General features: G+C 37.4%; 1 protein-coding gene across 2 annotated transcripts in view; it reads right to left on the bottom strand.

Moving 5' to 3' along the window:
• LOC136748880 (serine-rich adhesin for platelets) overlaps positions 1-11233 on the bottom strand; it is a 16902-nt gene extending 5669 nt beyond the window's left edge. The window contains exons 1-13 of one of the 2 annotated variants that reach the window (XR_010816643.1): positions 11082-11233; positions 10138-10222; positions 9923-9982; positions 7334-7585; positions 5802-7240; positions 5578-5642; positions 5113-5273; positions 3292-3407; positions 2188-2246; positions 1274-1410; positions 889-1013; positions 653-714; positions 407-483 (exon numbers count right to left, since the gene is read on the bottom strand). Coding sequence is in view for 1 of the 2 variants with exons in the window: in XM_066702906.1 (XP_066559003.1) it covers positions 653-714; positions 889-1013; positions 1274-1410; positions 2188-2246; positions 3292-3407; positions 5113-5273; positions 5578-5642; positions 5802-7240; positions 7334-7585; positions 9923-9982; positions 10138-10192 (2531 nt within the window). In the remaining variant the exon portion in view is untranslated. The remainder of the gene's footprint in view (positions 1-406; positions 484-652; positions 715-888; positions 1014-1273; positions 1411-2187; positions 2247-3291; positions 3408-5112; positions 5274-5577; positions 5643-5801; positions 7241-7333; positions 7586-9922; positions 9983-10137; positions 10223-11081) is intronic. The other variant, XM_066702906.1, reaches the window with a different exon arrangement.
• Positions 11234-11785: the final 552 nt, after the last annotated feature.

Here is an 11785-nt window from a genome sequence, read left to right as displayed (position 1 = left end):
CTTTCCTTTTTGTTTGGGGGACTTTGAATAGTGCAATACAGGTAAGCATTAACGGGTTATGGAATATGCATTTCCAAAACAAATATTTCAATACCAACGGACAAAAATGTGAAAGCTTACACTTTCCATGAAATTTAAAATCCTGCCTCACCACCACTGTTAAATGTGACATCAGAGCAAATCAAAATGATATGTAACATTACCCTAATTTAAATTCTTATCCTGTCTTTACATAATCAGCACATGTAATGGCAGGATAAAAACTGTTACTAAGGTAACCGCAAATATAGACTGCAGACTGGTTTGTGGCTTTGGTTTGTATTTCTTACGAACAAGTAAGGATCGCTTAATTGCATTTAAAGCCATTAGCTCTTAAATTTAAATATCAGTGAGTGAAATCACTCACCTGGTGCCCCAGCATGCAGAATGTCACAAAGGTCAAGGGAAGAATTTACAGGAAAAACTCAATGTTGCTCTTCAAGTCTAGGAACAAAGATTATCACTCTTAGAAGCACCACCATCAGCGGCAGAGTCATGGCACCTTGCTCCAACACCCCCAGCATAATGCTTCCAAATGTACATCAGAAGAACTCTTCCCCCATTTAAACTATCACCCTGAACGATCTTCAGAAGCAGACAAAAATAAACTTACAAAAAATTGCGAACTACAACTTGCAACAAGGCTTCAAACTTTGGCTTCAGGACGTAGTACACCTAGAATACACCAACAACCGAAGAAAAATGTTCCATAAACCTCATATTGGACCAGACAATGAGCAGGTAAGATACAGTATATTAATTTATTGAACATCATCTCAATGGGCAAATACATTTAGCAACACTGGAAAGCATTCAACTAATTTGACTGCAGAAGTGGAATACTCATACACTGTGGCTGACTTCTTTTCTGAGGGACTTGTAGTATCGGGAGGAATGATCCAGCACGGATGAGTTGTATTCCTTATTCAGAATAGTGAACTCCAGTGGAATAGTCTCCAGGTTTGCAGCCTCCCCTACAAAAGAAGTGGATACAAGGAAGAGTACTACTTAATGCAGAGAAGTTACTCATTCTGTCCTCATGTCCTATATAATGCATGTTGTGGGATTTTATTTGTTGGGATTTTGCAAAACCATTAGTCTCCCCTCTGCATGCTTTCAGTCAGTCAGCTTTGTGAACTCTTATCAGAATAGTTTTGCAATTTTACATGGAAAATAATTCACGTATTAGAAGCTTCTGCAGTGGCAAAACCACAATAAGAACTTGTGATTTTACCGCGGATGATGAGGGTGGTCAGGTCCACAAACTGGTTCCACTGACCGCAGAGATGCTGCAGAACCAGCTGGGTCTTCACATGGAAGGTTGTGTTGAGAAAAGCAGCACCTTTAACCTCAATATCGCCATAGATGTTACTGTTCAATGGGAAACATGAAAGAGCAGAAGCCTTTCATAAACTGTAGCAATTTACCCTTGTTTTTCCTTATACATAATTGTAATTCCATTCCTTCTTAATGAAGCTTTCTGTAACAGTCAAAACGACAAATGGGTAGCACATGTTATAGAAGATTAATGGAATATACAAATATGAATGAATGCATGCATGCATTAGACAATTAAAATGACACCTTAACCAAATACCTATAATGTATTAAACTAGATTAGGAAAGAAAGACCTCAATTTAGATAGTGTGCAACTAACAATTTCAAGGCTCACATGCCTGTATAGATTTTATTAAAATTACTGAAAATGTATCCAATTTATGTTACAATCATTGACAAGCATGTATACATAATGCATCAATTTAAAAAACAAAAAAAGGCATACATAATCTGTATTCAATTCAATTAACGGTCAAAAGAGAAACAGGAGAACTACAGTAACATGTCTATATTCCACAGAGGAAATGCATTACACAATACTGAAGACTGGGAATCAGATTTCAACTTTGCCATTCAAAAACAAGTTAAACATCTGAACACAAACACACTTTACAGATGTGTAGGAAAATCACTGAGTAATAAATTGCCTCCTGCATTTTATTTCAAAACAAAAATATTTTGGCTTTGTTTGGAAAGTCTAGTCTAAGTATCTGGTTAGATTTTTATTTATTTTTTTAAACTAGTTGGACAGTATAGTTTTCTGCACCAACCAATAGGGATTGGAAATTTAAAACAAATCCACCACTTACCTGATCTCATCAAACATCACAGACTCTACTGGGAAGCCAGTTTCAATTGCTCGTTTCACCTAGTTATGAAAATCGGGATTTAAAACATTGGAGAATAGCACAAATATTTCCAAAAAATATCATATGCATGGTCAATAGTCTATGAGTACTGAGTAAAAAAGTGAAACTTCCTCTTCCTTTCACAAAGCAATCAGGGAAATATGACAAAACTAGGCCAGATGTACAGTAATATATAATGGCCTTAAAATCCTCTATGGCAGAGAAAAAACAGGAACGTGTTACTGGAATGGAGGAGAATATTCTACTTTGAGGTGGAATCACTACTCAAAGAATACAAACACTTATAGAAGATGTACAGTATGCAGATAAAGCTTTCAGTATCAGGTGTACCTTTGTTTTGGAAATGCATCTAGTAGAGCCTTCGGTGCATGGATCTAATTTGGTCCCATGCCTTTAATGAAAACATTTCCAAAGCATTCTTTTTACACTTGGATGCCTTACCTGGATTGCCATTTCATAACAAATATACTCTAGCTGTAATTAATATATATATTTTCTAACAAACATTTGTGAAATCGATAATCATATGTTTAAATGCACAGAATAACAAAGACAACATAGACATGTTGTCTGACATACTGGTATAAATGTAATCTTCAAGGTTATAAATCTAATTAAGGTAGATCTACCAGTCATATACCCAATTAATATGTTAAGATCCAATGAAAAAATAGTTATTCTAGTGTATATAATACTGCACCAAATTTAAAATCTGAGGATTGCATGAGTTAAAGTAATAAGGCCATATAAATGTAGAACAAGTCATAATAAATCACAAATGTCTCCCACATGAAAGTAGTTTAAATAATGCTTATTTGTCAGGCTCAACGTACACATTTATATCCCATATTGCATTTACACAAATCAGTTACTTGCTGCAACTGCAAAGATTAATAAATGCACACAGTGCTGCTTGTAATACAATCATTCAGAGACTTGACTGTTTTCAATACTATAACATTATTATATAGCTTACAGGGCACTCAGATTATCAATTATCAATTGCATTGGTCAGGTAAGTTCTTATCAAAATTAAGGCCATACCTGAGCCCTCAGTCCCCGGCGGTCATCTTCATTAGAAATAGAGGCAAGACTCGCATCATGAATTTGAATAAACCTGAAGGGGAGTTTTTCTGGGGCAAGGTTAGATGGACTGATCCCTGTTTAAATAAGAATTAAAAAAAAAAAAAAATAGACACCACAATCAAGTTTACAGTAGCAGATCAATTTTAGAAATCACCTGGATCCAAAGGGATTAAGTATAAATTTAGTGTTACTAGATTATTGCAGGCATGAACATCCAGGAATGACTGGATGAAGTTGCAAAACTAAACAGTCATGACTTGCAGAAGACCGTCGTCTCAACAGGGATTTAAAAATAAGTTGCATATAGTTTTAGCCATTTCAGGAGCACCAGAAGTGGAATATGGTCATGTAATTAACATTGGCATTTATTTATTTTCTAGTGGAAAATATTTTAATGGCAACAGTAACAGCTGGTTACTTATAACATGAGTCTGCTCTGTTGTAACACTGTCTAATGGAGGCATTTTTCCACTCATAATTCCAAGGCTGAGAAATGCCTCTTGGAGTCTGGAGTCTGTCAAAGATTATTCCAAATTTGTCTAGGAAAATCTATAGACTAGAGCAACTGAAAGAAGAAAATGCATGTTCACTCATCCATTTGTAAATCCTCTATGTGAATGTTGTAAAGAAAGGGGAAACTGTTTGGACAATGTTGTAATAGTACAAAAGCTTTTTACCTTACGGTTGTTGTGGGCTATACATCATTGTGGTGTTGGGTGTAAATTGTGGGCAGCTTTGTTATTGTATTTAAGGGTAGACAAGACTTCTAAAGTTACGACCACCAGCAAAAGGCTAAAAGGCAAATCAGAGCATGGAAAATTTGTACAACCCCAAACGATCTCATCAGTCAAGGCCATGCAAGCATGATTTGTTATTTTTCTCTTAACTGTAAACATAAGCATTGCACATTTAAATATTTTGGGCAGCTGGCCTTAATCTTTCCATTGTTTTGACAAGCCGTTACAGGCTGCGATATGCTCCCTGGATTGTGTCCAGATTCATGAGGAGAAACAGCCATTTTCAAATTAGTCTTGAAGACGCAATGTTAACATTGTTTCATTCCACATCTTGGTCTTGTACAGAAAGCAAATGTGTAACCATGGAGCAGTGGATGAAGCAGTTTCCACAGAATGTTAGACTGTTTTCCATCATTGTTCTTGACTTTTTCCCTTCCCAAGCACTGCAGGTTTGTACAGAAGTAATGAGTCGGCTAATTATCCCTGTCAGCAGAATGCAAAATGCTCAAATGAATAGGATCACATTCCCTTGAAGCACACTGTGCTCTTTAAATTAAGGGATAATTGAATTAAGGGATACGTTTTTTCATGTTTGTTTTTCTGCATTTGACTAATTTGTACGTTCACATGCCCTTTAATGACATTTCTTATTCATTCTTCTGAATAAAGAGATTTTATGTATAATTGAAATCAGCAGCAATCTGAGAAGTTAATACATAAATATGAAACAGTGGATTTAAATATAAATGCATGTAGAATTGCTAAAGCAAAAAGGTTCTCTTTAATAACATGCTTACATCATTCAAGAACTATAAATGCCACTCATATAAATTGTCTACTTGCATGCTGAAGAAAGCTTATCATGTATTGCAACAATCTCTAATCCAAAAATTGCAACCTTGAACAACCAATTACAGCCATTGTTTCAGGTTCCATACAATACACATGGAGAACACAGTAATACCCTTTTGAGGAAGTACAGCATTAGGCAAGAAATTATCCACTGAGTCACACCCAAGCAAAATAAGCTTAACTATCTCACCGCCTGATCGAATAGAATGCACATCAATCTTCCACTTCCTGGACCCTATGGATTGTTCAATGGCAAATGTGACCAGTGTTCGGACAATGTCAGACTTGGTGGGGAGCTGGGCTCCATACTCAAACCTCAGCACTCCTTCCACAACTGCTACACCTTTACCCCTGGAGAAAAATGTGGTTAATACACAAGTATTTTAGATAAGTTTCATTATTTCATCTCCCCGCCTCTATCCAGATTTTATGCACATCAACTACAAAATTAGGCAAAAGCAGGATAAGATCTCTAAGTTGTAAAAGGTATAGATCTTCCAAGTTCAGCCATTACCTGCTATGTTAGATGCATCATAAATAAGTGAAACTGTGTATAACAATACTGTGCTTCCTGTTGATGCCTAATAAACTGATTATGTTTATTATTAGGATCCTATTATTAAGATGCTACCCATTACCAAACAATATCACTCACAAAGAGACCTTGATCCTGGTTTCCAAGAAAGTTTGCCCATATTGATGTGCAAATTCCCAGTGCAACTGAAATTGAAAGATAAAACAAAATAAAGCATTTCATACAGGATTTAGAATGTAATGACTCTACTTTGCCAAGTTCCATTTCTAGCTCCAAGTAATGTCAAGAAAGACGATGACTCAAGCTTGATCATCTGCCACTTTAACCCCCTCTCATGTACTTACATATGTTCTAAGCTGAGTCTCAAAATCTTTGTCTTCCAAATCCCTTCTCCGAGTTCCTCTTGTGAAAATTACATTAAGCTTGAAGGGCAAAGCATTCTGAAAAAAATGCTTTGTAGTAGCCCTATCGATCACCGGGGTAGCAAACGTGGCAGGCCACGATCCAGTTTCTGATTGAGGAACAAAAGTGTCTCGTGACTTAAATGAGTTCTGCAGATCTTCAAAATTGATTGCCCTCAAACCTCCTTCAGGATCTTCAGATTCTTTTGTAGATAAAATGGTGAAATCCAATGTGGTAGCTGAAGTTATTGGTGGGCTTGAAACAGTGGAGGTTTCTACATGGCTAGGAAACCATTTCATTCCAATGCTCGTTTCACCTCGATTAGAAGTCTGATATTTAGAATGAGGAGTAGAACGGAGGAGAAAATGTGGATTCTGAAAATAACCCGTTGTCTTTGAATATTTAGGGAACATCTTGGATGTAACAGAGTTTAATAGTGGCATACTACTTGATAAGTGACGGGTGGTACTCATGTCTTTGAAAACCGTGCCTTTCATGTCTTGTTCTGAAGAGATGGCATAAGAAGTCAGTGTTGTATCATGTGAGCTTAAATCAGATGTCTGTAGTGAAGGGGTTGTTGACTTGACTGTTGTAAAAGGACTATCTACAAAAGTGGTCCTTGCATTTACTTTGGTTATTTCTGTAGAAAGTGAGGTTCTTAAATCATGTTGAAAGTCCTCCTTTACACTTCCAAAAATAACTGGTTTAGTACTGGGTTGATTACTTGTGATGCCCTCAGGAGTTGTGGATGTTATGTCCAAATGCGAAGTGACTGATGGTGATACAGTTACCAACTTCCTTGTTAGCAAATTTGTAATTTTCTGAACCCAAGTGGAACTCATCACTTCAGTGGATGAATCTTGGGGAGATACTGGGGTTTTTGAATGCTCACCTAATCCAGAATCCGTAGACAAAAACACTGTAGGCAAGACAAAGGTTTCATTCATCCGAGTACTAGAAATATATGTAGACGTAATACCTAAAGGATTTTCTGTTGTGCCTTTGTTCTGGTGCTCAGATAAAATACTGTACGTTGTTTTATGGACACGAGGGCTGGTCTTCCTTTGGGAAGCATTTTCACCTAAAGCAAGCAAACTTACAGTGGAAGATGTTACATGTAAGCCATCTACACTAGTTGTCTTTTGTCTTACTTCATCCATCAACTCAGTATGTACCGTTAAAGCATTTTGTATGGCCTTTTCAGGTTCATCTGTCTCAGACTGACGGTTTGTGTTTCCATTAGAAATAGCCACTGATGTCCTCAACTCTATATCCGATGTAACAGATGCTGGTAGGATTTGGGAGACTGAATTTTGAGACGTCATTCTGGTGAAAGAATCCTCAAGAGATGTTGACCTTTGCGGATAATCAGTCTTGGAACCTGTAGGCAACAGAACCATATGTAAAGTAGATGTAGTATTCACATTAGCACTTAAATATATAGACGTACTAATGAAAGGCATTTGGGTTTTACCTGTACTTTCATGTTCCCAGAGAACACTGGGACGTATCGTGCTGTAAGCGGAAGCCATTGAATAAGGAGCCTCTTCACTGGTCCTCTCTAGATCACTTTTAGTAACCATTTCCTCTGTATGGATTGTTACCAAGTCATACTGAAGGCCTTGTATGCCACCTTCAGATACAGAATGACTGATGACTGTTGTCTCATCAGGAGCAGCCACTGTTGACCACATTTTAAGGTTTGGCTGCAACGATGTGATAGTTGCTGGTTGAACAAGAGAAATGGTTAGATTCCCCTATATTTTTTCAAACACAGGTTTAGTACATGGTCTGTTGTCTTGGAACTTGTAGCCCACAAATAATTCAGTGTAGAACTGGTAGATAAGGGGCTGAACATAGTGGTTGAATAATTAAGTAGAGACTTTGGGCTTTAAGTTGTACCTCCACCAGAATTTTGTGATAACACCAAGTGAGTTTCCAATGCACCAACATAAGAGCTATGCTTCATTTTGAAAGCACTCAGCGTTTTAAACAATGGGCTTGGTAAAGTCAGAGAAATGAGTTGAATGCATATTTGTAGTATTAAATGATCTGACTGCATTTTCCTAAAGGCAGACTTACTTCTATAAATTACTAGAATATAATAATATTCTGTTGTCTGAGAGATAGGAATGCCAAATAAATTCAAACCAAGAGAATGTAAAAAGTGGTGGAGGCAAGTTTCACACTGAAGGTGAATGGAAATTAGGATTAGATGTTTCAAGTTGTAGATACTTTTATAAGTAATCTGTATTGGTTTACAACAAAATTCTTAGTTGAGAATCCAGAGATCTAGAGGCCTAATGCAAAGAGCAGTGCTATTGACTTTTGGTGGAAGTACTTTCTGGGTCCATGGGACTCGTAACAACTAGCAAATTCTTTCGAATTACCCAAAGTTGACTGTTCTTTATGGGCTCAAATTAGCGCCATAAGTATCGCATTAAAAAAATATATATATTATAAACCAAAAAAAAAACTCGAATGCAAAAAATGTTAAATCGAGAGCAAAACTGACGGGCTCGCCTCCAGTTCGTCTTTGATTGCGATGCTGCAATTTTTGCTTTCACCGCCAGTTTCTTTGCTTTCAATTACATTTTTTTAGTTTACGAGTTTTGGCATGGTTTTGTCATGAGGGCGGGATTTACAGGGAGGCATGGATCATGGGTCTTCATTGGTCCAGCAGGTTTGACGGTTCATCCTAACACAATCAGTGAGCAGGGTGGGCTGGTCTGACAGTCACCACTCTATACATCTTTACTACAACACCGGCTGACCCATAGACTGAGTGGTGCAGCTACATGGCTTTGGAATTTAATTATAAACAAAGCTTGTTTTTTATAAAAGTAGTGGACAATCGCTTTCTAAATATTACATGAGTTTATTTTATACAGCCTTTATTCGCATCTTTATCAATGGCGCCAGTAATTTTGTAGGTCACTATCCATACATCTAATATGTATATATATGTGAGTATGAATGTGTGTGTGTGTTTCTTACCTAAACATAAACTGGGACATCACATGCTTTTAATGAATATGAAGCCCCTCCATTTGCCTCTTGCTAAATGATGTGAGTTTCATCACTCTGGCACTGTTTTATCTGAGCAGCTGAATTAAAGTGCTTGTGCAGGTTACAGTAATATGAACATGATATTAAACATGTTACTGTACACGTAGCCGGTGAGTCCTGTTTTGTTTCAGTTCTGTATGTTTGGGCTCAAATGGCGGTGGGATCCAGTGATTGTGCAGCTCTTGACTGCAGGTCTCTGTGCACACAGGGGGTTTAATGAGTCGCTGAACCGGCGCTGCTGTTGAAACGGAGACAGTCGATTCCCATCCCACACAGAGATCACCAAATCAGCCCACCTGCTCACCGATTGGGTTAGGAAGAACCATCACTCAAACTTGCTGGACCAATGGAGACCCATGATCCACGCCTCCCTGTAAATCCCACCCTCACGACAAAACAGCGCCAAAACTTGTAACGAAAAAAAATAAACTGAAAGCAAAGAAACTGGCAGCGAAAGCAAAAATTGCAGCATCGCAAGCAAAGCCAGGGACTGCAGGCGAGCACATCAGTTTTGCTCTCGATTTAACAAGTTTTTTTTTTGCTTTCGATACATTTTTTTTTTTTGTTTACAATTCTATAAATTTTGCTTTTAATTTTTGTTATTTTTGATCTCAACATCAATTTTTTCTTAAGTTTTTTTGTTTGTTTGTTTACAATAAATAAAAATATATATTATTTTTTTTTTTCCTTTGAATGCAATACTTATGGTGCTAATTTGAGCCCATAGTTCTTCACTACCTTTGTGGATGTCCTCAGAAAATTAACCCTGTCTTGACTGGAGCTGTGACTGCCATAAGCTACTTTCCTAATGAAGAATTCCTCAGAATTGTTTGTCTGCTGCCAATGATTGAATCTTTCAAGTGAGATGTTGAAGAAGCTCCTTTGTTGTGTATTACTATTAAAAAAAGATACAGTTCTTGATTTTTACTAAACAGAGGTGGCAAGTGCATTCAATCTACACCTGAACCATTGTGACCACTGAGAAAGGCCTTACCATTCTGCTTTTCAGAAACTGGTGGGCTTCTCTCTAAAGCACATTCTTCCTTGATGCAACCTTAAAAGAAATTAACAGCAGTGATAATTACTTATGAAGGATGTTTAAAAAAATACATAATACAATTTAAAATAAGAGTCTGAAAACCTGTACATTGTATTAAAGACATTCATCCAAATCATCTAAAATGAACCCCCTTCTACACGTGTTCTCACCTGACAGCAGCAGCAGAAGCACAGAAGGAAGATGTACTTGAAAATCTGGAACCATTTCAGACCAAGACCAGACAAACGACAATCCCTGCAATTAGAAAAAGCATGTTGACCAAGTTTTAGCTCAGGTCACCTCATGCCTAATATTGACACAAAGAGAGTACAAGTTTATGTAAAGGATGGGAGAGATTGTTCAAGGAAAACCACCGTGTGCTGTATGGAAATTAGGACTGGTTTGCGATCGCATCAAGATGATAAATGCTTGAGGTCCACCATCCCGTTTAATATGGATTTTTACATCGTCACACAATCGTTCTTGTATCGCAGATTTGAGCAATTCTGCACAGATCTACAGAATCTCGACGATCCCGTTGGTGGAGCAGCGCAGATCTGCGGACGTCTGCGCTACATGAAGGCGACCATAAACTCGGGAAGGGAGCAGTCGATTCCATGCACTCTCCTGGATCATCCCAGGACTAATCGAGGCGCCCTGCTACACATCAGTGTCATTCAGTGTTCAAATCTGCCATATATAAACACATTCATCTAATAGGCCTACGCATAGTTTAAAGAAACAATCGGATTATTTAAGTATCAACATGAAACACATGTACCAGCGTTCATGACCCGAGTGTAAAATACAGTCTCCCTAATTTAAATAAGCCTATTGACCAAATTAGTAGAACAGTATCAAACATCAGTTTACAAAATGCAATGCGACTATTCATGCAATGAACACTGGACGGTTGTAAACGGTTGTGTGTGCATATTAAAAAGTGTAAGCTCAAGCAAACACGAAAACGTCTAACAATAGTCTTTGAAATTCAACCAAGCAAACTCGTGTACATAAAAGGAGTGCGAGAGCCACATTTGAATACCCTACCAAACTTCGTAATAAGAAATGACAATGAAAAACAAAGCCTTTGCAATTACCTTTGTAAGCTTACCTTAACCGCAAGATGTGTCCATCCTCACTTGGGTTCCTCATCCCCACTAAATAGCCTCGGTAATTGTTCAATTAGACAGCATTACAATGCGTGTGGGTGGGAGAAATCGGCTTTCCTATCATTATTAGTTTGAGATGGTAACAATAGGACTTATAAGGTAAACTTTTTTTTTTTTCAAATTAATCTTGTAAGCAAATTCACAAATATGTGTCTGCTGGGAACCTCAAAAAACAAAACAATAATAATAAAAAAGAAAAAGAAAATATATATATTAATGTCTAAACTTGTACAATCAAGTTATGTAGAGCGTCCTGGAGTACCACCTACCCGGCTGGTTTTTGTTCCAATCGAGCTCTCAATTACTTAATTGAACCCTTAATTGAAGTAATTTGTTTATATTTAAATTGTGTAACTGATGAGAAGTTGGTTCCTTAATAATTTCCTTATTCAATTTTATACTTAACTTAAAACTGGGACATTATTAGTTCAATTCAGGAATTGAGAGTTCGATTGGAATAAAAACCAGCAGGGTGGGGGGTCCTCCAGGACAGCTTCGAGATCCTCTATCCTAGGCCCCGGGCCTCGTACCTGTTTAACTAGTGCAGGGTAACCAGCCGGATTCAGTTAATCCGATCACTTAAATCAGGTCTCCTATGATAATTTACTTAGAAGGACTTTAATATTGCTTTGAGGAAAACGGAAAA

This window comes from Amia ocellicauda, chromosome 4 (genome assembly GCF_036373705.1).
Source record: "Amia ocellicauda isolate fAmiCal2 chromosome 4, fAmiCal2.hap1, whole genome shotgun sequence".
NCBI lineage: Eukaryota > Metazoa > Chordata > Actinopteri > Amiiformes > Amiidae > Amia > Amia ocellicauda.
The sequence above is the reverse complement of the archived record's forward strand: the minus strand, read 5'-3'. Positions and strand labels throughout refer to the sequence as shown.